Below are 27,915 nucleotides of genomic sequence, written 5' to 3' on the forward strand. Positions count from 1 at the left end.
ACTGCAGACTAGTCTAAAATATCTTTGTGAAACTGGCCCCTGACGTGAAAAAAGTAAAGTGCCAATGTGCCAGGCACTGACATTTCCTATGTCTGACCTGTAAAGGTAGGAATTTAAATGTGTAAAACAATGCACCTTTTTTCCCACTTTATTAGATTCCAATGTAACATTATGTACGTATGTATGTTAGGTATGACATGTAACTTTTCATGCATTAAAATGTCTAAAAATGCTAAACATATGTTAAATATTTTGTTGAGTTTTATTCTAACATTTTCACAAATGTTTCCAACAATGGTCATGTTGCATGTTGCAAGTGAAGGTATGTCAGACACATCAGAGAGTGAGGAAGAAAGTCGACAAATGTGACTAAACATAACATAAACTAAACTCAATTACGTCGTCCATGAACATGATTTCTGCCTGAGTCATATCAGATGGATCTTCATCTGTGGTTGTTTAACAATGATAAAAACAACTCCCATCATCCCATGCCTCATCAGATGTCATCAAACTGCAACTTTTGTTATTGTTTTAAATGAAAAAGAAAGCAGCATAACTTCCATGTTGCATGTTTGATAAACATAGTGTTGAGTTTGACTTTAATAAAGTCTCTGTGCTTAAACAGCCTGGGTTTAAGCAGAGCACCCTTTGGCAGCTGCAGTTTTTGCCCTAGGTGGCTGGAATTTGGCACTGAGGTCAATTGTGTGTGTGTGTGGGAAGGTGTGCATTTGTGGTTTGGCCACTTGGCTAAAAGTGGGCGTGGTAACAGGAGTGACCTATCGCAAAAAGGTGCATAACTTTCAAAGGACTCACAGACCTGAATAGGATTTTATGGAAAGGTTGGTCTTGAGCCAAAGGACAGCTTATTAACTGTTCATGCCAACTGGCAAAAGGGAGGTGTGTGACAGTGGGAGGAGCCTATAACAAAAAGGCATCTAACTTCCAAACGTAGTCATGTAACATGACCAAAATCATCATCATCTCTCGCGAGAGGCATCATGGCACTCAGCAGAGTTCCTTTTCATTGGTAACTAATGCCCCACTTGTTGCCCTTTAGCCACACCCACTTCCATAACTTATGAACTGTTTCTCATAGACTCTTGTGGAAGGCACAACTATTGTGAATTTGTGGTTGTTATAATAAGTGTGTCTGCACTTAATGATCAAACAATGTTATTACCCATGAACTTGTTAGCAGGTTATTTAAATAAAATCACAATTATATACTTTTTTTTATATTTATAAATGATCAAAGGGTCAGATTTGGCATATATGCTTTTATTTAGCAGGAAAGTTCTTCAAATGATAGTGACCACATACATTACCGTCTATAGCTTCAAGTGCCAGCATCTAATGGGTAATGTCACAGATGTGAAAAGGACAGCAACGGATGCCCAGTTTTGAACCAGCTGACCTCATGACTTTATTGTGATACTTTATATCGTGTTGGAGGACGGGGATCCCATTCTCAAGCCAGGTTTAGAAATCCGTGATCCCTGCGGCCCAAAGGTCAAACTCCCCGTGCCAGCAGCTGCCACACTCTCTCCTCCCTCGGTGTGTTTGGCCTCACACGACACTCCTCTGCTCTCTGTTGTGGCTTTCCCACAGTGGCAGACAAAGAGATATCGAGGAATAGAGATACAGATAGAGAGAGGGAGTGAGCTGCAGATTTATTCTTTACTAGGAGTGAGTGAGGGATATAAATCGCACAGTGAAGCAGGTAAAGGCCTGACAGGCGGTGAGTTAAGAGGCTGCTGGGGATTTCCATGTTTAGACCCTGCTGACTACTGCTGCTGGCCGGCGTTCCCAGTCTCCTGAGAGATCTACCAGACACCCTCGCCCCCTCCTCAACACCACCTCTCAGCTGCTCAACTGTTTTCAAGGACTGCAACTTTCAAGGTGCTGCAGCTTCACTTGCATTTATTGTCCTGTATGTGTGTCTTTCTTAATTAATAAAGATCTGACCTCTTCTGCAGGCTGCAGATATCCACCACTTTTTAAATTCAAGATAGCTGCTCTCTGACTGCTTCGCTGGCCGCTGTGTCTGCAGGCTGCATCTGCTGAACCACACCATGCAGAGGAGTCCTCACTCAGCATGTATGGCTGCTCAGCAGCATCACACGTAAGTACAGTACAGAAATTACTTTATCTGTCACACTGTAGAAAAATCACTAACAGTTTCTATGAAGGTCATGCCTATAATGCATTATAGCACATTCATAAGACACTATAATGCATTTGTAAGGTTTTATAAAACTCTTTAGAAATGTTTGGAATCATGCATGATAACTTATGACAGTGTTTATTAAGTGTTATAAGTGGTAGACATAATGTATTACAATCTGGATCCTAGGTTACACAGCTACCATGACTTTAGGCAGTTATAAAGACACATAGACAACTGCTCTAACATATATAAACAGAATAAATACACTAAAACATGACTTTGTGAGCATTAAGTAAGGTGATAGCACTATATGAGGTTATTAGCAATTGTCATAAACATTTATAAAGTTTCATAAAGTCTTATAAATGCATTATAATATCTGATCAAGCTAAGTAAGCTGTATAAGACATTATAATGCATTTATGTATATTAAGCTGTATAAGGTTATTAGCAATTGTATGATGTTTATAAGACATTATTCCATTTCAGAAACTAAGAATTTACAATCTGTTATGATACATTACAGCAGTTCTCTGAATGTCTTTATAAAGCCAGGACTCAGATTCTTCTTTCAAACACTGTTGTCACCTTAGCATGGTGGTATTAAGTGTTATGAAAGCTAAACTTATAATACATTATGTTCACCACTTACAGTACTTTATAAACCTTGTTATAAGTTGTCATGCATTATTATAAACATTAATAAATCATTTCATGAAGCCTTATTAAACCATTGTAATATCTCATAAATATCAATAATCAGCTATAGCATCACATTATGAGCTTTAAGTAAAGTGACAACACTGTGTACGGTATTTGCAATCGTATGATGTTTATAAGACATTATTCCATTGCAGACATCCTAATCAGTTATTCAGGACTAAAATTCTTCTTCCAAACACTAATACCGCTTTGGTATGGAGGTATAAGCCATTATGAATGCTTATAATACATTAATAGTCATAATACATTATATCCACCAGTTACAATGCTTTATAAATTTTGTTATAAGTTGTTGTTTTAAGTCATGTATGAGTATAAAGATTTATAAAGCGTATTATAAAGCCTTATAAATGCACTAGAATGTCTTATGAATGTGCTTATAATGCATTATAGACATGGCCTTCATATAAAGTGTTAGCAAAAAATATTCTTCTTGGCAGAATACAGCAAAAAGTTCCCCATGCTGTGAGGAAGACTTTCAGTGCATTTTACATTTGCTGGAAATAAGTTTTCATGGATGCATTTGCTGTAATGTTTTTATGTAACCTTGAATTATGGCTTGATCTCATCAAAAGCACAGCTTGGCTCATAAACTTTTTTTCCATGGCCACAGCGGTGCAGTTAAGTTTAGCGGAGCAATGCACTAATAAAGCAGACCAGCATTATTATAGACATCATGGAGGTGACTTAAATGGTAGTTTGAGGCAGGATATCAAAGTGTCAAGTCTTCACAAGTCTTCATATTACATCCTGCACTATGCTCAGTAAATCTAAGAACAAGGGGCTACATGTCAGAGCAAATAAACCCTACTGTATGTGGTTCAACCACACAGAAATCAAACCTGTGTTCAGTATTTTCAGACATGACGTGATCCAAACTCTGCTACATCCAAAGCAGCTGGGATGCAGAGTTATCAGGTTGCATGAACACTCTGCAAAATGATTTACAACTGAGTCAGAAATAGTGCAACTTCCGATGCTGCTTGTCCACTCTTAGGCAGGCAGTGGGACAAGTTTCCATGACAGGACGAGTCTATGGGAAACTCTAAAAGTAGTTCAACTGTCCTGTCTGCCCCCAGCAACTCCACAGTGATGCACATATGAACATGCTTTATACAGAGGATGCACAGGCCGGGTGAAGTTTTCATGAGACATATCTGTGTCTTTGTGTCTTTGTAGGAGTAAGGCTGGGTCTTCTAATAGTTTCAAAGCCCTAGCTTGCCATGAGCAGATGGATACAAAGGACAGCCAGGACTCTGAGGACCCCAGAGAATACTGTTATGGTACGGCAGAGACAACTCACTTCATCATCTGCAGACATATTCGTTTACTGCTGCCACATTTTTGTCCTAGACCTCCATCCCCTCAGTGTAGCCCAAACTAGGTAGCACTACATTTTCATTTTCATCAGAAATGCAAAATCTGGTATCAACATGTTCAGACTGGAATCAGCTACTTAGGGTAGTGTTAAATTCCGCAATTTCTCCTTTGCCAATTCTTTTCTTTCTTCTTGATCAAGTTGTAGCAAAAGAGTATTGTTTCACATGAGAGAAGCCTGTCTGGAAAAACAACTATTTTTTATTCTTACTGGTATGAAGTTATTTGGCAAAGACAGAAAAAAGCCAGCAGGAGTAGGGTTTGCAGAAGCAACACAAAATAATAGGGTTTGAATTGAAGAAAAATTACATGGAACAACAAATCTCATTTAGAGATCTATTTTCAGATCAGCTCTATGAGGGGTAAACAACAGGTTAGTCAGTTTAGTGGATTTGTTTTTGCCTGCTTCTCTCTGAAGTCTGTTTGGAGGATGCATTCCACACGTGCATAGACAGTATGTCATAACCTGTTGGAGCATAGTGGCCTCAAGGATGAGCTGTGGACAAGTCCTTGCAGTCACAACAAATGAGCCTACACATGCTGTACATCTTCTGATGATGAAATTTATGTCACAGCAGCTGCAATATTGGGTTTAGTTTTGTATGTTAGCTAGAAACTGTCCTTATGATGGTGCTAGACAAAAGGTCAAGCCTCTGCAGAGGCCTGATAATGACCTGTTCATTTGAATCAGGTCTGTTGGAGCAGGGAAACAGCCCCAAGCACCAGGGCTGGGAAAGCTCCTGATGCCATTTCATTAGGTTTAGCAAACAAAACTACTTAAAATTAGTACATTGGTTACGTAAGTTTAGTAACGTGCATGTTGTAAGTTAAGTACATTGCTTAAGTTATCTTATGTACTAAGGTTAAAATGCTGTCTTTTAGTTTTACACATGACAAGTCCTGACTGAGACCAGAATACCAGAACAGAGACAAAACCAAAACCAAGATTTTTCATAAGAAAGAACCAAAATGGTGCAAGACCAAGTACTGTCACTTTGTAGTTATCTCACCCAGATAAGAGAGCGGTATTGCGGCATGTAGCATTTATGTTGGAGCTAACATTAGCCAAAGTTGATGGAGCTGACTGTAAAGATCTTGCAGATTGATATTATGACAAAGGGACCGAAAGAAGACCTTGTGTTACTTTTTCAGCCTGACAGCTCAGAAATTTAAAATGTGCAAACATCAAGTAACTGAACACCAGTTCACTTCTTCTGACCGTGTCAGTACTATCAAATTAAAGGTCCTTCATGTCAACATCAGAGGGACCACTGGGTTTTTTGAGGTCTCACACTGGTACCTTAATAAACACACCTTACCAAAGGAAACCCTTGTGTTGGCCAAGGCCATGGAACAGGCCCAACTGAAATTTGAACTCAGATCACTGGATTCAGAGTCCAGAGTGCTAACCATTACACCATTGGACCCCTCTTATGGATCACTTTCTTGTGTGATATTGCCATGTGAGAAAATGACATCAAAGGCATCTGACAGCAGAACAAGCACATTGCTACCAGCTTGAAAATATCAAAGGTATCAAGGGTCGTCAAAGGTAAATATCAGGTTTTCGGATGGGGTAATGCTGTTGATGAAGCTTGTTAGGCTTCAAAAAGGAATTTGTTATGTCAAGCATGACATCCTTCTATCCAAATTAACTAAATGTCTTTTTTTTATCTCAAGCAAAAACATGGTTTAATTCTTAATTATGAAAAAGGAGTCAACAAGTCACCATTAGTCATATTAAAACTGAATGTTGTGAAAGTAAAGCAGGCATACTACAGGGATCACTATTCTGACATTTGTTGTTTAGCACGATTATTAATGGCATCCTTGAAAGCTGCAAAGGAGGTGGGTAACAAATGCATGCTGATGATACTGTTATTTTTGTGGAAGAAAATACACCTGCCATTGCTGCTGCCAAAATAAGACTGCTTGTTAAATAGAGCCCACGGCGCCCTACTGAATGAGTGTGTTGGAAAAATGCTAGCTATTCCTCTGTCTACTCCTGTCCTCTAATATGCAGAGAATTGCTGACTTTTCTTTGCCAGTATTGTATGATGGGGAATGGTGACAATGAAGAAGTCAGCCTGTCAGGAGTGGGCCATCTTGACTGTATAAAGTCAGGATATAGTGAAAAATTCCTTCTGCACCTCCTCTTGGCTCTGTTTTCAGGCTTTAGGGAATATGGCCCGTGACCAATCACAGGTCATCTCAGAGAGCAAGTGTTCCTACTGGTTGTTTTACCAGTGCAGCTGTGCATGCATGTTCCTTTGGTGAAACCCTGAATCAATGGCGGAAACTCCTGCAGGAAAAGTCACTATCAAATGCAATTATCAGAAAGTAAATCTTAATAAGAGTCCAGTTCATGAGCAACATGATCAGCACAGGAGTTTGTCAGCTCAACCAGTTAGCTGACAGACGGCTGCTCAGAGCTGGGGTGCTCTGGATGAGAGGGTCGGTGTCAAAGCGGAGCTTCTGGAGGAAGAAACATCAGAATGGCTGTGATGCTTACTCCTTTAATGGAAGGAGGGGAGCTCAGAGCATCAGCCCCTCTACAGCAGTGATCCATGTAGAAATCATGGCTAGAGTGGAGCTCAGCATTTTTTATCGACTTTTGTGATTAAAAAGTGGATTTATTGTCACTTTTGCTTGTAAACCTGTGACCACAGTGGAGCACTGTTTACAGTAAGACAATTAGTCTCTCTGTCCATGTTGACTACTGACCAGATTCGAAATGTATTTTAGTCTGTATGCAGACTTTGTCTCTTTGTATACTCCATCACCTGACTTTTTTCTCTGTAACAGTTGGTCATAATATGAGACACCATCTCTGCATAAGTCAGTCAGACTAAACAGTGTGAAAAGCAAAAAATGCTGTACTCATGACACACAAAATGACATAAGACATTGGCATGTTATTCATACACCATTTGCTGTCTCGTGATCCTCATGGCCACACTTTTGTTGCTGTTATTATGTATCACTTTATCCTGCAGTATTGTGACCTTGGTCTCTGCTCTTCTTTCCTTCCCTGCCAGCTGTGCAGGTCTCTGCGAGCACCTCTTAAAACAGATAAGCTCTTGACTATGTGATACCACAGATACCTGACACAGTAATAAATCACACACCAGCTTATATCATGTTCAGTTTTAATAGAAATAGAGATTCAATTTCAAGATCTCTGATGACGTCCAAGGATTGTACATCACGCTGGCAGAAAGAGAACTGATACAGGCTTATGCATCATCATTTTTCTGTGTCCCGCTGGCAGATTTGAATGTATTACTCACTTCAGACATGTCATAGCTTAGAGGAAGTTGTAATGCCAGAAATAGCTTTAGTGCCACCAGAGCATGCAAGCAGAGTGGAGCGGGGAGTGTGAGCGGGGGAGGGTTGGATGGAACATAGAGCGGCTTTTTTAAAAGAATGGAGTGTTATTGTATCTCCCACTCTGTCCTGCATGCATGCCCAAGTGCCCATTGCACCAACACTATTTTCAGTCAAAATGCAGCTGTTGCAAGCTTGATAATGAAGTTCACAAAGTACTGTAAAAAAAAAAAAGTAATATAAGTTATACAGGTGTACTTTTCCCGTAAAACTAACAGATGACAATAATGTGATACAAGAAAAAGAATGTGGAGATTCATTTATTTTGGAATCTAAAACATTTTTCTTGAAAGGTTGAGAGAGAACAGCAGAGAGACGGAGGGAGAGAGAGAGAGAGAGTGTGTGAATATGGACAGATGTGCCGCTTTGATTTAAACAGTTTATGATCATGAATCATAATGTTGCGAGTTCTGTGTGGTGCATGATTTTTTTTTTACCCCAAGTCCAATTTCTGTACTTAGAAACACGTAATTACTCCACACTGATTAATCATAACTACAAAGCAGGAGAGAGAGGCAGCAGAGAAGATGGAGTGTCCGCGTGAAACTTTTGTGATGATAAATCCTGATGTTACTGCACGGTTCTGTGGTTTATACACTGCAGACTAAAATATCTGTCTGTGTATCTGTCAGTCAGATAGTCATCTCCTCCATGAAACATCTGTCACTTTGCTGTATTATTGTAAATCATGATGTGTCCAGACATGGTCTCATCTCAATGTTCAGTTTGCTGTCTACTATGGTCTAAAACATCCTCATGAATGTAAACCGAGTTAAACGGATGTAAATTATCCTGCTGCATTAATACAAAAACACGAATATCGCACACTGTTTAGTCATTATATAAAATGAGGTGAAAAAAAAAGTAGGATTTTTCCTCTCTGTAAACTGTATGATGCTAAGATTTCACATGTCAGCCATAAACTGATGTACTCACAGATCAAACACACAAGACCCACCTTACCATTGGACTCGGACCGATATAACGATCGACCAGTTTTAATGGCTCAATATTGCAGTGTTCCTGCAGCCTGCAGAGTTTCCTTGTGTCTGGGGAGGAGGGAGCAGAGAAAAACAACTCACTTCAACCATAGCTTGTGTGATTTCAACCTATTTAATACACAGGCTATGGTTCCAACTTGCTGTTTGGACTGATGTACTCATTTTTGCCTGTGCAATTGCTATATATTACCCCTTTACAAATAAATCAGACAGTACAACTTAATAAAAAGAGAAATAAAAGAGTCCTCTTTGTCTGAGACTGGGACAAAAACAAGTAAAAATGCATTACATTCCAAGAGCATTCAGAGACCTTCAAAAAGTGATCTTTAGATCAATCTTGAGTACAACAATACTAACAGTCTGCAGGAAATATTGTTATCGGCATATATGTTGTCTGATATGCGCCTATGAAAACAGAACATGATGCATTCTGTTTATATTTGATCCCTTGTCTTAAGTCAGATTTTAAATATATATAAGAATATTGGGCAATATATCTATTAGAATTGTTTTGTTCCCCAATCTTAGTATATCCAAAAATCCAGTATTGGTCAGGACCTACTTATCACTGAAGCTTAAGTTAAAAATATCATATAAACAGTTAAGAAATAGATTATTTTGTCTATTGTTAGATTTCTCATGTATTTATCTTCTCAGGAGGCTACCATCCTATCCAGACAGGTGACACCCTCAACAGAAGATACCAGGTGGTTTCCAAGCTCGGCTGGGGCTATTTCTCCACTGTCTGGCTGTGTCTGGACCTCAGGTAGGATTAAATTATGAACTGTACAACATCATTAGGATGAGGGGGCATGAAGAATTTAAGATCTATCTTATTTAAATGTCATTATATTAAAATGAATAATTTTCACAATAGCCATGAATACGTAAATGAGAAATTGAAATAGAAATACTTGTGTTTATGTTGGCAGGTTCGGTCTCCACGTTGCTGTAAAGGTGCTGAAAAGTGGACCTGGCTTCACCCAGGCAGGACAGGATGAACTCGCCCTCCTACGATGCGTTAGTGACCTGTTGTTTGTGTTTCTCCTCTCTAACATGCCTTGTAATGTTATATCTCTTGATTTTTATTTTGTTTGCATTTTAGTTTAGAATTGAAGGAGAAAATATTTCTTTCTCCATCCTTTAAAAAAACATGTTTCATGTTTCCATGTCAGCTTCTTTTCCATCTTTCTCTACCTTCCTCAGCCCTCACCACTCCTCACTTGCTATTTACTACATGCTATTTAATACAAAATGTTTTCTCTCTATTTTTCCCTCATATATTTTTCATTATTTGCTTCCTTCCTCTTCTTCTTCTCATTTTCCTTTCTCCTATCCTCTGTCTAATCAGGCGAGTGGTCCTACAAGCCGTCATCCCTCTAGTCAAAGGATTGTTCGACTGCTCGATGAGTTCAAGGTGGCCGGCGTCAACGGGGTCCGTATCCTTTTTGCAGACTGTCATTTGTTGTGGACACATTCTAAATGTGACACAGACGGCTGAAGAGTTATTCTGTGTGGAGGTGTGTGCTGTGCCTAAAAGAGACCGTAAAATGCATCAGTCAAGTCAGTCATTATCAAGTATAGTGTAGTATCAGGTAAATGATAAAATGAATATCTTAGAATTCATTAATCTTTGATTTCAGAGACAACAACAGATAGCATTATGTTGACTCATTGTAGAAAATATTGCATTGCATCGTACAGTGAATACTAGCCAGTAGCTTGCAGATATGTAAAAAATGCCCTTGACACCTGGTTAGACATTTGCCTGGTACTGGAGCTGCTGGGACCAGACCTGAGAAGCTGGCAGCTTTGTTTTGGGAATCCTGGACTGCCGCCGCCTTCAGTCAAACAAATACTTACTCAGGTAAAGACCTGCAGAGACTTAAGAAACTGAATATCTTAAAGAAGTGCAGAAACACCCACAGTATACCCAGTTTAGCAACAGTTATTTCTCATTACCATAGGACCAAATCCAGGTGCCTTAAGTCAGTTAATGAATAGTATGACGCTATAGCCAGCAAGCGGCTTGCTTAGCTTAGCATACAGCCAGCAAGTGAGAGGAAACAGCTAGCATGGCTCTGTCCAACTTGTTGTATTACTTCCATCTTTGTTTACAAGATGTAACATGTTAGTGGGACCAAGTCATTGTTCTGCAAGTGTTTGCACCCAAGTCCTAAGTCATGACAGGCAAGTCCTGAGTCAAGTCCCAAGTGTTAAACTTTTAGTTTCAAGTCATAAACAAATCATAATGTAACAGTGGGTTTCTAGCCTCATTGATTTTCAATTGACTTAGCTGTTAAGTTACCATTAGCTAAGCATAAGCTCGCTAACTATGTTAACATGATTCGTAGCAAAGGTTGTTGTAGGCAACTAGACTTGGTAGAGTTCTTGAAATATAATTCAATTCAATTGAGATTCAAGAACTCTACCAAGTCCAGTTGCCTACAACAACCTTTGCTACGAATACCATGACCAGGATGACTGAGAATCTTCACAGGTATGTTAACATTAACCTCAACTTACCATTCTTTGTACAACGTCTAATGTCAAAAGGGAGTTGGAAGATGCTTCGTCTCCGTCTGTAATTTTTAACCTACATGTGTGGTGGGACACGAGCCAAAGTTCCCATGTCGTATTTGCTGGTAGTGGGCAGATAGCTAGCAGCAGCATCAGCGTAGGCTTCTTGCTGGGAATGGATAGCATTAACAATTGATTAAAGAAATTAATTAATTCTTGCCACACTTAGTAGTAGTCCACTTTTTAACCTTTGGCCTGTGGGAAGCTAGCGAATATTTTCAAGTCAAGACTTGAGTCTTTTCCAGTTGAGTTGCAAGTATATTTGATTTTGTCAAGTTGAGTCTTAAGTTTGTGTTTGTGATGTTTATGATATGAGTCTGAGTCACTTGGCACCAACAGCAGCTTTACAGGTCGTATGTTTTAAACTTTGGATCAAGCCACTCAGGCTTTTTATGCAAAGATAAGCTAAGCTAATCAGCTGCTGTCTGTAGCTTCATAAGTCATTTTCTCATCTAAGTTTTGGCATTTTTCTCAGGTCAGGAAAACATTTCCACATAGTGGATTCATCACAACGAGAAATCAGAGGCAGCTGATACATATGTGGTTGGAGCCACCAGCTTAACTCCTTAATGGAGTCATACTGTAGGCCATAAAACGTTTAGTGCTGGTTGTGTGGAAGAAAACATCATCGTAACTGTTTTGTGTGTTCTCTAGGTTCTGCAGGGCCTGGATTACCTTCACACTCAGTGTAAAATCATCCACACAGACATCAAGCCTGAGAACATCCTGCTGTGTCTGGAGGAGCAGTCCCTCAAAGTACCAGCTGGGGGCAGCAGCTCCTCCTCTGTACTGACTGGGAAAGAGGCCAAGTCCACAGGCACAGTTGTTGTTTTTACTTACAGGGTTCATCATACAGTATGTGTGTACAAGGCAGATGTACTTGGAGCCAACTAGTGTGCCAATGTCAGTCTTTTAATGTACTGAGTCTCTGCTCTGTACACACCTATTTATACATTCTGTTGTCAATACAAAGGCCTTATGTCAAGCAAATGCATCTCATCCAAAATATCAGTGATAGAGGAAACCAACTCTCTGATATTTGGATTTCAGAAACAAGATGTATTAATGCATGATTTATTGTTGTTTGTTTTAGAGAAGGAGATGGTGAACCCATACAGTTTAAAGGAAATTACAGTGAAGATTGCTGACCTGGGCAGCTCTTGCTGGGTGGTGGGTAGTTGCTCTATACTTTGCATACAGCCATTCAAAAGCTCTGAGTTAGATATATTACATTAGCCTGGTGTTGAATTTTGGTTGTTTTTTATATTTTCAGGCCAACAAGAGTGGTCCATCAACCAAAATTAAAGTTAGAGTAAAAGTTTAATGTGCAGTTTACTGTTTGCTGTACACTACCTGTTCAGTCCCAAACAGCAGACAAACTCAGTAAGAGACTAGCTGGTGAACATAGTGGAGCATTTACTTGCTGAAGATACAGATATTTCTCTTAGGAGTTGGTGGAGAGTAAGAGAGTGAATACTGGGCTTACATTTGTCAAGTGACCAGAATCACAACTCCAAATGAGTCCCAGTGTTGCTCCACACCTGTGGATGTGTAAATATGAATTTCCCCATATCAGCTTAAAAGATGATGATGCCATATGTCTATGTTTTGTTTGCAAGCGGCCAAAAAAACAAACAAACACAAATTGCAGGTGTAACTTGATTTCACTGCAGCTGGATTTTCCAGCTATATTAAAGCATTTGTCTGCATTTTCAGAAAAACAAAAAAACAAAACTGTGTATGCTGCAGAATTTACTCTCCAAAAGGCAGATACCCAAATATATTGCATAAAACACCATGAGAAAGCAAATTAAGATGCTTTTTTCTGCTATGTATGTCTGTTTTTCTTGGACCAGTACAAACATTTCTGTGAGGAGATCCAGACTCGTCAGTATCGCTCACTAGAGGTTTTACTGGGATCTGAGTACGGCCCGCCTGCTGACATCTGGAGCGTCGCCTGCATGGTGAGGGAACTACCACAATATGATGTTTACACTGTATGAAATAGTCAAACCAAGACTCCATGTTTTTGTGGCTGCACCAATTTATCAAAAGGAAATAGGAGTCTTGTGATTCATATTATGCACATATCTTTCAAAATTCAATCCAACCACATCTTTAGTACACTTTGAGAATTTACAATAAAGTTCTGTGGGTTTCAGCAAAGTTTGTCTGCATAGCAAGAACTTATACTGACCGTAATGGTGTTATTTATGTATTTTGTCATAAAAGGTATATATTTACCCTTTATGATACAGGCTATTGCAGTTAGTGCCACAATTAAACAGTTTGTCCCCCAACTAAATCAGTCAACAGCCACACTCGGTGAAGTTGTAACTCTCACTGTAAAAAAGATTACATTTATTATTATTATTATTATTATTATTATTATTATTATTATTATTATTATTTGACATGATATATATATGTACTTTTCAGCGTAATTAATTGTCTATAATCACTTCCAAAAATGATTAATTAGACAGTTTCAGTTTGAACACTTATTGTGATGTTTGATTTTGTTCAAATTAAACCAAATGTTTGATGTTTCAGCTCTTTTTATTGACAGTATTGGAATTTTCTTACCAAAGCAAGATTGTTTTATATCATCTATAAAAGACCTTACATATATATTTTATGTATGAAATAAACAATAATGGGCCTAACACCAAACCCTGGGGAACTCCACGAGTAACCTTCATATATGAAAAGGACATCAACCTGCTAGATAAGATTTTACTTTGATTCTAAGCAGTTGTGGCCCAACAGAAGTGTCAGATAAAGTCATCTGGTAACTTATTTCTGCAGTCATGGGAATTCATCCTCAGGGCTGCATGGACATCTGTCAGAAATTTCATGGAAATCCATCCAGTCATTGTTGAGATATTTTTGTGGTGGACCGACCCAACATTACCACCCCTGCGAAAACCTGTAGTCCAACCTTAATGATAGAGGCTGTAGTACTTCAAGTACTAAACTGAAAAAACAAAAAACAAAAACTGAAGTCACCAATCAGTGTGTTTGGGATTTATAATCTCTAAAGACGCTTAGTTGGCCACACATCACAACCTTTAATTTTCTCTTGCATTCTCTCAGGCCTTTGAGTTGGTCACTGGAGACTCCCTGTTCGAACCCAAAGCCCGCGAGTCCATTTCCCTGGAGGAGGGTATGTTCAGCACACTGTGCTGGCACTGACAGAGGCGCAACAATCACTGACACAGGATTTAATGAGACAACACTGTGGCTGCATTGTAATAGTTGATGTAGTGTATGTTAAAGGGTGCTGTAAATTTGTGTGTCTCATGTTTGCACATGTGTGTGTTTGTCCTCTTCATCCACCTCAGACCATATAGCCCAGATAATGGAGCTGCTTGGTAAAATCCCACCAGCTGTTGTCTTGTCGGGTAAATACTCTGCAGAGTACTTCGATCGCAGAGGTAAGTCTGCAACTTCACTCTTAATTGATTGAAGTCCTTTTGGATGTTGTGTGCTAGTATGATTTTACTGTCTTATTTATCATGCAATAAGTGTAGTGTGTGTGTGTGTGTGTGTGTGTGTGTGTGTGTGTGTGTGTGTGTGTTTGTGTGTGTGTGTGTGTGTGTGTGTGTGTGTGTGTGTGTATGTGACCGTCAGGGCTGGAGCTTGTCCACAGCTTTTCTCACGTACTGCTGGACCCATCAGCTTAGTAGTTTTCTTTTTGCACATTCATGACTGTATGCTCAAGGACCACTGTGGTTGCATTGATTCACATTTTTTGAAAAACTTTGAAAAAACTCTTTTATTGACTGCTCTGTTTTATACCGACTGCTGACTCCTCACTCCTCTTAGGTAGGGGGTAGGGGTCATGAGTCATCAACAACTGCTAGGCTAAAAACAAGGCTTACTTTGTGTCGCAGGCCACATTTTGTCCTTTTTTTGTGACCCAAAAACTGACATCCATGTGTCAACATTAGTTAGGCACAATACAAAATAAATAAATCTCTGTTTTGTTAGTTTTGCTGCCGTCTCCACTATGCATCTACACGTTTACCATAATACAGCAATCAAGGTCTGCTAGTGAACAAATGTCGACTGTAATTCACTTAATTCTCAACCAGTTTTCAGGAAATTTGATTTGTCATAAATGTGAAAAAATTAACATATAGTGGTCTGTTACTAAGGACAATTTAATCTGCTCTATGTTAAAACATTGACCTGTATCAACATCAAGTGTAAATCATTTAAAATTTAAGCTTTTGTGAGTTTATCCAAAAATGTTGTCTGTTTTTTATATATAACTGCTTAAATGTGACACATTTGGGCACATTGTCCCATCTATTGTTTCTTTATTAAGTTTATACACCCAGGATGGTTACAATACCATTACATTACTCTATGCATCTTAAAGAACACAGAAACACTTAATGAAAAACTTAAAAACCAAACGTTTTATTCAAAACTGTGCAAAAACTCCACTGGTTGCATCTGACAGTTGTGGTGGAATTGCAGTAGGTGCTTCACCTGGAATAGATCTGCCTCTACTAAGTGTGCTCATCTAGTTTCTTCTGAATAAGTCAATCATAATTGCTACTTTTGAGCATCCCTGTGTAATACTGTTTATATTTTTTCATTCAGGTGACCTGCGTCGTGTCGGTCCGCTGAGGCTCTGGAGCCTCTATGACGTTTTGGTGGAGAAATACCACTTCCTGTTGGAGGAAGCCTCTGGCTTCTCAGACTTCCTCCTTCGCATGTTGGATTATCACCCGGACAGGAGGGCCACGGCTGCACAGTGCCTCCGTCACCCTTGGCTGACCTCATGATAGCCTCCTAAAGGCCCTACAGGGCTCATCCCCATCTGCCTGTCTCCACTGCCAGATGTTTTCAGCGGCTCGACACGGCCAATTTCAGAATATACCATCCACTGACTCAATCTGTTAGATGCTGAAAATGCATCTTTGATTTTTTTATATGAGAGGAATATGATAGAGAATAGGATGTCCTTTTCCACCGGAGCCCTATTATGCACTTTATGCTGCTGAGGTTGTTTTTTACATGGATCTTTCCTTACGTAGCTGCTGTAAGTCTTTGACTGCTTTGAGTTAAGTAGCAGCTCTTTTAATGATGATTATGTATTCTTTCTTGCTACACTGGCACCACTAGCCAGTGTGAAATTGTCAATTTGATACAAACTTTGACTGAGGATGTTCAATAAGAGTGAATGTTATAAATTAACTAATGTATACATGTTTTTTTTACCATATGAATGATAAAAAACGTGTATACATGTCATGATCTTTCTCATTTATGTCCTTTAAGGAGGCTTTCCATTTACTTTTTGTACAGTGTCATGAACAGCTTTAAACAATAAAGGCAGATTAATTTCTGTGCAAATGTACAGTAAGTCACATCATGTCAATTTTATTTATATAAAAAAAATTACAAACAACAAATGTACAACAGGAATTTATGATCTGTACAATATACAGCAACACCCACTAGACCCTCGACCCTCTTGCTCCTGTCTTTTTTTCCCATCATTATTACTGGAAATGTGAACTTTAATGCACCATGAAGTACTATATGTGAAATGCTTTGATTCTCTATGTGTCGTCAGCATTATGGTTTCCCAAAAAGGGGCGGTTGTAAATACAACATTATATAAATGTATCTACATGTTATCATATTACATTGCCTCTGCATTTAATTATTATTTGTTTTAGTAATTACTTAATTCATAACTAGCTTTGAAAGCAGAATTCTAGGAAAAATAACAGCAAAGTATTAAGCATGCATTTACTATACAATTTATAGAAAACGAAATATACAAAGTAGAACAATCTCTAATAGTGATCATATTTGTCCCAGTGATTATTACATCTGAACTGTTTTTCTTTATATTTTATGAGGTGTATAGTTCTGCATGATGGAGTGCACTACATGTGATATGAAGACCGTCAAAAAACACTGACCTGGCAAATGTGTGATTTAAGTAGCACTTTTACTTACTGTGGCTACTAAGTATGGCTGTGTAAGTGGACCTTAAGCAAAATGCTTCTTTTAGCGCTCTGGAGCTAGTTATGCTAAAGCTAATGTTGTCAGGTGCTACACCAACAAGTTAAATATCTCCAGCAGTTTTTACACTCCATTTATTGCAGTTTCTGCCTTCACGACTTTCTTATCCATCATGATTTCTATGTACACACAGCATTAGCCTCAAGTAGCTAGCCAGAAACAGATGGGTTACCACGAGGCAATGTATCATGGGAGTAAAAAGACAAAAAATAGTTACCGTAGTTCTAATTTTTTCCCCACATGTGGTGTATGACAAGACCTAAAGAAAATACTGTGAGTGGACTACTAGATTACTGCAAAGAAATTTAACAGCATTTCCATATATGTGGTTGATGAATGTAACTGTAGTCAATACAAGTGTATTCTACCAGGCTTGGGCTGTATAAAGGTGTTAAAAAAATCCAGATGGTATGATTTTCAATACCGTTCTTAATACAGACGCTCCTCTTTCTATTAAACTCATAGACGTGCTGTATTGTAGTTTACAGCACATGCCACAAGGGGTCAGTCTCTGCATGGCAGCGTACCTGAGCAGACAAACATGGCATTTTGGGGATAAAGTTACCGGACTAACTTCTAAATAAGAAGAAAAATACCTTTGGGATTATTTTGGATTCAGACCTGATGATAATATGGTAAACTAACAAACACGGCAGAGTACTGACTTGTCAGAGTAGGGTTTCGTAGTGAGTGTGTAACTTTACAGACAGACAAATTTATGTCTGTGGTGGCAGAGAGTGATGGTGAATGTGAGCAGGGAAGTTGTCGGTCTGGGAGAAAATGAGCGGCAGCAGTGCCGTAAACGCACATTGCAGGTTTGGGTTTGCCAATTAATGAAAACCGCAGATTCTCAAGACTGAAGCAGAGCTCCTGTGTGTGTTTGTGTTGTTTCAAGGTGTGGGAATAGTGTCGCTATGATAATGGAGTACAGTCAATTGAGCCAAGTTTTACACAAATACCACTGTAATACTGTACACACCAGTATAATGTCAGGACGGTATGAAGGTATGAATAATAGATCATGCCCAAGCCTAGTTTCCACTGAATAAGTAATAAAGTCAAAATAACAATAAAGACTATTTCAGTTTTCTATCCTACAAGCAAGGTTTCAATGCAACATGTATATATGTATACTATTAACATTACTAGCTACAACATTTTGACCGGTATGACACTCATACATTATCGAGCATATATATCTAGCGGTAGACGCCTTCACTGTACGAATAACAACATCAGGATGCATTCTGGGACATAGCAGTTTAAGGACGCTGTTCTCACAGACCACATAAAATTAGGTGCCAGGCCCACAGGCTTTGAGTTTGACACATTTAGCGCATGAATGTCAGATCAGATAAAGTTATCATCATTTGACTAAAGTGATGTTGAACTTCATAGGTATATGTGGCACTTTGACCACTGTGTTACGCTACTGTGTACTGCACCAGTTTGAATTATTACCCAAAACACCATCTAGACACATAACTGCATAAAACACTGTCAACAGACAAGGTTGAAATCTACAAACAATGCTGACTTGTCCTTGTTTCCAGTAAGATCTTACGCATCAAATTATGACTTGATTTGTCCCTATTAAAACCTCATTATTACAGTAATATCATCAAGGTTGAGCTGTCCAAAACAGTTTGACAGCTATATACTGTACACAAAGTATGTTCCCTGCCCATCACACATTATCCACATTTAAAATTGTCCAAGGATTTCATCCAATCCAGCTGTAGGGTCGGCACTCCACCTGTGGGTTTTCTTTATAAACAACTGTGTAACCACACTCTGTCCGGATCCGCCGACACTTCCTGGGCCAGGAGGTGGGCTTTGTTGGCCTAGAAGGATGGACAAGAGACATGGAAAGGGAACAGGGATTATGAGACTCAAGGCTTTGAAATAATTAATAAGACCTGAAGTGGATAATCTACTCACGCAAAGCAGTAGACACCAAAGTCATGACAGAAGCACTTGTCACAGCCTCTCCGGAAAGACTCTCCCGGTTTGTAGTACTTGTCTTTATATGAACAGATACCTGTGGAATAGAGAACCTAAATGAAATATCAGTCCCTTTGTGTCCACATTTTTAACCTTCATTTTCCTCTCCAGCTCCAGGCGTGACCCTGCCAGGTGAAAAGATACGTCTTTGACAGGAGATTACATCAAAACTTTGCAGATTCTATAAATGCGTAACCTTAGAGTAGAATACATAAAGCCCTGCTGCAAGAGGTCAGGCTAAATCTAGCGTCCACAGTGAATTATCCTCCCGTTCCTGCAGGCTGCGGGAGCTATCCTCATGGGGTATGTCAGTCACCTTGAGAAGGGGATCAATAGGAACACACTGATCTGCTGTGAAGAACCCCACGGGGCTGAATGCAAGGTCAGGGGATAGAGGACAAAGTCTGTGGTCAGCCAGTTGTTGGGGTTGGTCTGATGGCTCGAGGTACCAGGAGTCACAAGTGTTCATTTCTGCTCCTCTGGCAGAAAGTAGCAATCCTAGACTGGGCTGGGGTCATGCACACTTAGGAATAACGGTGCTAACTAGAACCAAAAAGGGTTCTTCGGCTTTTCTCCATCAGAGAACCATGTTGGTTCCTGTTAAAACCTTTTTATAAAAGATCCACTTGGATCCCTTTCAGAAACTTCTACCTAAAACCCAACATAAAGAGTTACACCTAGAACTGCCCATGCAAGATATCACCTAGAATTCTTTTATGGTGTAATGTTTCCACTTAGAACCCTCTCTGGAGGTTCCACCTTCTAAGGGTGCCAACGAGAACCCACCCAGGGGATTCTACTGAGAACATTAGTATATTCAAAGTGTTTTATCTAGAATTCACCAAGGGAGTTCTACCGAGAACCTTTTTATATTTCAAGGGTTTTATCTAGAACACATGCAGGGGAGTTCTACCAAGAACTTTTTTTTTTATTTCATGGGTTTTATCGAAAACACATGCAAGGGGTTCTACGGTGAATCTTTTTATATTCCATGGCTTTTGCCTAGAGCACACTGAGGGGGCTCTACCAAGATTTTTTTTAATATTCCAAGAGTTTTATCTAGAACATACCAAGGGGTTCTACAGAGAACCTATTTATATTATGGTACAAATAACCCTTGACAAACCCTTGATGAAAGAGTTCTTCAAGGATTTCAACAATCCTTAAAGCACAATTGTTTTCTAAAAAAAAACGTTTCGATGAAAAGGGTTCTTAATGGAACCTGTAGTCTTACAAAGAACCCTTTCTCACAAAAAGGGTTCTTCAAAAACTAATGGTTCTGGGTAGAACCTCAGCCCTTCAGGAAGAACCGATTTGGAACCCTTTTTTCTAACAGTGTACAGACATGATTTTGAACAATAATTCCATAATGAAACAGGAGTTCTTACCTCTTATGTGGTACATGGAGGCCTCTGAGTATCCGTTGCTGAACAGAAGAATGAGGGACAAGCAGAAAGCAAACAGCAGTGATAGAGAGCATCCATGGAGGTTACTGAAGGACTGTAACATGGTAAAAAAAAAATTAAGAGAGAATGAACTCTTTCAACCTGTTTTCCTCTAATTCTGACTCTGTCGCTAGTTTAAATCTCATGTGAGCTGAAAGTCCGTGTGATGCCCCAGGAGACACTGGCTAATATTTATAGTCTCAGAAAGAGAAAAAATCTCTCCCCACATGTTTAGCTCTCTGGTTTCTTCCCTGTGTCCAACTTTTGTTTCAGAGTGAGGTGTGTTTGGAGTTTAGCTGTGTACCCATGCGTCCCTAAATATTACCTTTGGCCCTCGCTCTTTGCGTGGGTGAAAGGATGGCCGGCGCTCCAACAGGATGGTCAATTGGTCCAGTGGTGTCCTCTAACTGGCTCAGATTTCCCAACTGAGGTTTCTGTATCTTTTGTCTGCCTGGTTACAGCCAGAATAGTAGCTGCTTCTTTAAAGGGATAATTTACATTATTTTAAGTGGGGAGGTACTTATCCATAGTCAGTGTATTAGCAACTAGGAGTGCAAAGACTGCATCCCGAAACTGATCACTAGATTCTGAATTAAACACATTGTTTTTTTTCTGGAACTGATAATTAAAGTAAGTAGTAGTAAAGTGAATGATCTTGCTTTCTTACTCAGTACTAATTCACACTTTGACCTGACATCTACCTGAGCCTAGCTTGACTGGACATTCCCCCCAGACTTGACATGCCTAGACATGGACTTGAAGACAGGAAATACAGTGAAGGTGGTGCTCTTGCTAGGTTTGGCTCCTGGCACCCCGGGGCTAAGTCAACTAATTAGGTGGCTAACTGAGCAAACTAGCTAATGCCATCTACAGATAACTGCAGACAGTGGCTAGCCCACTTTAGCAATAAGCTGTCTGTCCATTGGCTGTCCATCTGTAAGCTAAATCACCTTGGTAATGCACTCTGTCATTAAACTGGCCTTAATGACATCTTTATGACCACTTTACTTTAATTCCAGGAAATTATTCATGACACCGCCACAAAAGCATTTGAGTGTGTAATAAAACTCAATAACGTCTTTATGACAAATCCAAAGTGTACCACTTTACTTGAGCTTGAGGAAAATATTCATGACACAGTCTTATGACAGCCAGTGTCAAAACCAACCACGTAACAATGTAATGTAATGTTAAAACATAGTGTCTCCTTCCAGTAATCATGACCTAGTTACTCAAGATAATCCACAGACTTTATTGTAAGCAGTTTCATGTAGGAACTACTTTCTTTCTTGTATGAAATTATGGATTCTAAGGGAGTTCTGGTAGATTCTGAATTTTGGAAAGAGATGCATTTTTTGATTTTTATTTATTTATTTATTTATTTTGGTGTTTTGAGCACCACAAGCCAAGGGCCATTTAGTCCTTTTGTTTTGGAGAGAAGGCAGACATCTCTAAATGTCTGATATCTCCAAAATTCTGCAACTCACAACAACAACAACAAACAAAAAAAAAGTCCAGATGTCAAACAATGTCAACTTAGAATTAAAAATGACAGAATGAATGAATCACACTTAATGACAGCAGTCATAAGCATTGATAAAGACTCTTTTATGTTCATGACAGGTGTCATGACATGGTTATGACAGCCTTATGCACATACCTTCAAAAAAAGTGTTATTGATATCTTTAGGTGTGCTTTTTTAAGCGGTTGAAAATACATTTGGCCGCTGGCCTTGTCCATAGCAGTCCATTGCATAGCTTCCATGCTGGTGCTCCTGCTGCTTCTCTGAACCGTGTGCTGGACAAATTCCTCTACTGCAGTTAATACACTGACCTCAAATAGTACCCAAGGCAACACCACTTCAAATAACCGAACTATCCCTTTAACATGCACCTTCATTTTCCCCTCTGTCTCTCGCCCCCACCAGCAACTCCTGACACACACAGATGCTGACTATTAAAGCTAAATCTATTTTTATGACTGCTGACATTGTCAAAAAAACAACTCTTTGTGCTGACACTGTCCCTTGTGTGAAGGAAATTGGTTCAAGCCAAATGATCACAAAACTGCATTCGAAAACATCAAAAATGCATGAAAAATATTACAAACTTCAAAATCAATCTGAGGAAATGACGAGAGTGTCGTGGTTTGTGCAGGACATTTTGTACTTTTAACTGTTTACATATGTTGCAGTACATATAGCATGAAGTAAAGACCATAATAATGGTGAGAAAGTATGTCAGATATTTTGTAGTTGTATATATTTTGTACGTGTAGTTTAACATCTGGAAAAATAGTTCAAATATTTGAGGCCAAGGTCAGGAAGTTCCTAATGGTGAGTGCATATATGTGTGTTATGTCAAATGTATAGAGCTATAGTTGTATCTCTCTGAGTGTCTCTCTCTCACACACAGGCGGATTGGACTGGATCTGAGTGACCGCAGGACAGTTTGTGGTCAGTCCCTTCCTTCCTGACAGCCTCTGGCCAGTAACCAGTCAACACACCACGCTCTGACAAAAGAGAAAACAAACAGGACATCAAGGGACTGGAAGGAGCTCGCGGTGGCCGAGGGACTCCAGCTAGAAACCGCCGCTGCCTCCACGTCAGGCCTTTTAGTCACACAGGAACACTTTCAGGGTGTTCGGTGGCTCCGTGGTTAGTGGTGGCTCACACAGCGAGAAGTTCCTCTGTTTTGAACAAGCCCTGCATGCTCTTCTTGTGTGCATCCGATTTTCTACCCGGGACAAATATGAGATAATATGAAGAGATGAAAAGTTGCCTAGAAGTTTTGGTGTTTTATGTGATTTTGTGCCTCTAGTTTCAGAGTTTGTGTCGCAAATATGGACAACTGTTCACATGCATTTATGATCTCATTACTTCTGATCCAAAACTAGTAAAACAAGAAATATCAACTCAACTATTATCACTTACTAGCGCAACAGCTTGGAAGTGCTTGCCAACAACTGAAAGCCAGTCTGATGGCTTCTGTCTCGGTTACTTTCTTTCTTCTCTTATCCTCCTCCATCAGCGTCCTCTCCAAGTCCAGGTAGTTTGGCTAGCTCACTAACAGCTGCTACATTTAGCATCGGTTTACTTAACTGTCCATCAGGAATCTCTGTTTGAGGCAGAGCAGCTGAAAGAAATCAGAGGGAAAACCACAAAACATTTTCTCCATCAAATGCAATCCAGTTTCACAGACAAAAAGGTGACTGGTGCCATCAATCGTTGTCCACTTGTCGCCACATGGCCACTGTAGTTACACAGTGCGACAACACAGTGGAAATGAGGAACCAGTGTACACCAAGTCAGTGTAGCATCCAAATGATTTTAATGCTGTTGTTTTCAGGTAGAATGGTTGCTTAATGTTGTGTCCAATGCCAACATTCAGTGCTACACTATAGTAGAGGAGGTGGAGGTCGGCATGCTGGATAAGCATGTAAATTTGTTTGACTTTCATGCAGGAGACTTGAGAGTTGTCAACTTGCAAAACAATGACCCGACTTGTTCTGCCATTCTTAATTGCCATGCACAAATAGAAAGGGAGAAGTTTAACAAACAAAATGCTTGTATTTTATACAAAGACATGTCTTTGAACGCACTAGTAAATCAACACCAGGGACCCTAGTTGCGTTTGGGCATGTCTTATCCAGAGACAGTCCTGGTGCTCTCCAGTGATGAAGCAGCTGTGCACTGCTCTTTATCAAATGTGGGAAAGTTAGTGTTTGCCAAAGCAACCAGTTAGTTGTGATTCTTCTTGTAAAAATGAAAAATAATGTTTTCTCACTGGCTGGAGCCTATCCCAGCTGACAGGGTACACCCTGGACAATTCCCCAGTTCACCTCAGAGCTGTGAACAATACACTGTATTTGTTTTCAACAACATGTGACTGAGACAGGTCTGGCCCTGCTTCTTGTAGCGATCTCTCAGTAACTTGGGAAATACAATGATGAGGGGAAATAAATATTTTTTGTTCTCAAATCCCATGGCCACTTGTGGCAGATACACATGCTGCATTTCACCAAACAGACATCCTGTAATTTGCACGCTTGCTCTGGAACCCCAGCATCTTTGATCCGCATCCTGCAGGATGTGCACAGAAAATCGTGCAGCGTGTTTGCGGTGTAATTATAAGTTAAATATCTTGATGACTGGCTGACGGTCACACAGTGTGGTAGGTCGAAGTCAACAGATTCTACGTGAGCGAGGCTGACTGTGGGAGGTTGGCTGTAAACAAATGTAAGAAATTTTTTTTTTACCTCTGGAGTGTAACAGCGTGGTATTTCAAGTATAGGACTCAGCAGAAAAGGACCACACAGACATCCAAACCTCTGGTGATCACACAGATGTGACAAGGTGTGGATCCATAAGTCAAAAGCTTTTCTATTAGCCCCATTTTCACACCTCTTTTAACCTACAGAAACCTGTTACTGTAGATCAACACCTTCTTCTGTCACTGTTTTAGCTGTTAAACTGTCTTTGTAGCTGTTCCTCTGAGATAATTATCAGGCATTTATTGAATAGACAGTGATGGTGAAAAAACAACACTGAAAAAAATTACAGTGGTATTGTTCTGGAGTTTCTGTCGGAAAGGAATACCACTGACCAGTGACTGACTGATTAGTGATCCCCAGACTTTTCCTGTAATGTCACCACGAGGTTGATATTTTTGGTTTTGAATTAATAATGTTGGTGATCATCAGGTCAAACTTTTGATTTGTTCAGTGAATGGGTTAATGACCAAATACCTACAAACCTAATGACTTTCCTATCAGCCTCACTATACTGTGCATTCAGAGCTAATTATGTTAGCTTGCTAACATACCAAACTCACTTACTGAACATGGTAATCCATATGCTTGCTACAAATCAGCATGTTAGCATGCTAAAGTTAGCATTTAATACAGCCTCACACTAGGATGGCTGTAAATAGACTGTACAAATTATGGACATCTGACATCACCCACATCGTGAAGCTCAGTTGGCTCCAAGTGACGCCATCTTGGCAGCGCCTGATTCAGCTAACTCCTGGCTAATCCAAAAATGGGCAAAGAGGTGGAGCCCACCTGTCACTCAAAGTGTACACACCCTTAAAATGCATAACTTTAAGCTACAATATGTAAGTTCTACCACTAGGGGTCACACACAAAAGCAATAATAAAAGACACTGTGAAGTGGCGTAGGATCACGGGAGTAGTATCTTCACTGATGAGACACAGGCTGAAATTATTAGCTGAGGTAATATTAAAGTTTTACTCACATTATGTTTAGTCACGTTTGCCAACTTCCTTCCTCACCCTCACTGTGATTATTTATAGCAAGTAGCACCTTGCTAGCAACTGCTAGCAAGAAACACACCCTTACCTTTAATAAATTCGAGATTTCTCTGAGTTTTAACAGTGTTGTATCATATGTCTGGTGTTTTTAGATGTTGTAATGCAGAAATGTTACACATTATACCTTAATATACTACATTACTACAGCTATAAAGGAAAATAAGCTATCAAGGACAAAACCGGTTTTGCACCAGGCTCCTTAATATGGAGGTCTGTGGAGATTGATTCACTTTTGGAGCTGGCTTCAAGTTGCCATTTGAAGAACTGCAGTTTTTAGCACTTCTGCGTTCTGCTTCATTTTTCATCCCTGGAGGTTGCTGCATACTGTTTGTTCCTGTAAACAAATTATTCTGCTCTTTGGATTATTGCAGTTGGTTATATACCATGCAGGCAGCGTGTGCATGTGAAACTCATCAAAACGTAACAAAATCAGGCTATATTAAAATGATTATCAGATTACCGATGATCATTTTAAAGATCATGATGAAAAAAACAGCAGCAGCAGTTAAATCAGTCATACAGTGTTCCATGGTGGGCCTAAATGCAATGTATATTGAAAAGTTATACTGTATTATTTGTAACCATTTTGAATCTGAGGTGAAGAATTAACTTAAATTTCAGTTCCAAACCCAAATGGCAGTGAAACCTTTGAGGTTTCTAAAAGTAGAACTTTATGCTGCAGTGGAGCCAGCCTTGTGGTATCTTCTCATCCTGCTTCACAGTTCCAAACGGACACAACAGAGAATTCAATAAATAACACTACTGCGTGACCGGTGTGGTAGTTGCTAAAAGCAGACCACACAGAGGATGAACCCACTGATGAATTACAGGTACTTACTGTGACAAGCTGTGGATTCTCAAGTCACAGGCGGTCTCAGGCTGCACCACCCTCTTAGTGCGCATCTGTGTGCTGTGGCCCTGTGTGATATTTTTGGTTGTGTGACTCACCCTCAACACGAGCAGCAGAGCTGGATGCTCTGGCTTGGCTGTTAATTACATAAATAGTCGTGTTTCAACCACAACTTTGTGCATAACGAAGATACAAGCATCATGACCCACCATAGTAGAAAACAATATGTCGTGTATAAAGCTGTATGTACCAGAGCAGTGTTTATTGCTTTGATTTAAAGGGGTAGTTCACCATAAAAAAAAAAAAAAAAAAAAAAAAGCTGATTTTTCCGCTAACATGTAGTGCTGTTTTTCTATCTAGATTGTTTTGGTGCATTGTGGCAAATTTTGGAGATATCTTCTATATAGATGTCTGCCCTCTCTTCAATATAATAGAACTCAATGATACTCAAACCACAAAAAAAAGTCATAACCTGGTTTCATGTAGGAAGTATTTTCCATCTACTAAAGTATACCAAACTATATGACTGGGCAGAGGGAAGTGTGCATCTACTCACGGAGAGAAGGTTATGGCTCATTTATGCTAAACTTTAGGTAGATATATGGATACAGACAAACCCTTTTGTCCATAGTCCAAGTTAATTTTGCCCATATTTCTGCACGTTTTCTGAAAGCTTGTGGATCCAGATGACATGATGAAGAAGTTTTAAAAATTTCAATTGAATCTAATTTAAATTATTTTTTTGAACGCACTGGAAATTATGTTAGTCATCAATTAGTCAGTGAAAAGAAATGTCCGTTCATATGTTGCAATGTATTTAATGGCTGCATAGACTACTGCCGTCTATAATGCTGCCTCCACTTTTGCCTCTTTCTCAAGAGGTACGTTAGTACAACCTCCTTCTTTTTCTCTGAGCAGCACCATCTAGTGGATGCCTAAAATCCATCAACATCCATGCCAACGTGTTTGAAACATGCATATCCATATTTGTA

At 39.5% G+C, this 27,915-nt stretch overlaps 2 protein-coding genes and 1 non-coding gene across 5 annotated transcripts; 1 reads left to right on the top strand and 2 right to left on the bottom strand.

Moving 5' to 3' along the window:
• The first annotated feature begins 1,553 nt into the window (after positions 1-1,553).
• Positions 1,554-16,724, top strand: LOC146325655 (SRSF protein kinase 3). Of its 2 annotated transcripts, none has more exons than XM_084721786.1 (13): positions 1,554-1,933; positions 2,054-2,125; positions 4,073-4,176; positions 9,316-9,424; positions 9,591-9,678; positions 10,010-10,097; positions 10,419-10,525; positions 11,893-12,055; positions 12,332-12,408; positions 13,095-13,202; positions 14,335-14,404; positions 14,583-14,675; positions 15,853-16,724. In XM_084721786.1, exons 2-13 carry the CDS (start codon positions 2,076-2,078, stop codon positions 16,035-16,037), a joined length of 1,242 nt encoding a protein of 413 aa, XP_084577912.1. In that variant the 5' UTR covers positions 1,554-1,933; positions 2,054-2,075; the 3' UTR covers positions 16,038-16,724. The 2 variants fall into 2 exon arrangements, with proteins under 2 accessions (XP_084577912.1, XP_084577911.1); XM_084721785.1 differs by having other exon boundaries at positions 1,554-1,902; positions 1,980-2,125.
• On the bottom strand, positions 5,626-5,697 carry trnaq-cug (transfer RNA glutamine (anticodon CUG)). Its single transcript has one exon. It is a non-coding gene; the product is annotated as a tRNA-Gln (tRNA).
• A 2,113-nt stretch (positions 16,725-18,837) lies between the features above and the next one.
• Positions 18,838-21,459, bottom strand: LOC146325657 (uncharacterized). 2 transcript variants are annotated; one of them, XM_084721788.1, is made up of 4 exons: positions 21,064-21,459; positions 20,682-20,719; positions 19,231-19,330; positions 18,838-19,133 (listed from the first exon to the last, which is right to left on the bottom strand). In XM_084721788.1, exons 2-4 carry the CDS (start codon positions 20,695-20,697, stop codon positions 19,013-19,015), a joined length of 237 nt encoding a protein of 78 aa, XP_084577914.1. In that variant the 5' UTR covers positions 20,698-20,719; positions 21,064-21,459; the 3' UTR covers positions 18,838-19,012. The 2 variants fall into 2 exon arrangements, with proteins under 2 accessions (XP_084577914.1, XP_084577913.1); XM_084721787.1 differs by having other exon boundaries at positions 20,682-21,459.
• Positions 21,460-27,915: the final 6,456 nt, after the last annotated feature.

The sequence above is a fragment of the Lutjanus erythropterus genome, chromosome 6, assembly GCF_056507025.1.
Source record: "Lutjanus erythropterus isolate fLutEry1 chromosome 6, fLutEry1.hap2, whole genome shotgun sequence".
NCBI classification, from domain to species: domain Eukaryota; kingdom Metazoa; phylum Chordata; class Actinopteri; order Lutjaniformes; family Lutjanidae; genus Lutjanus; species Lutjanus erythropterus.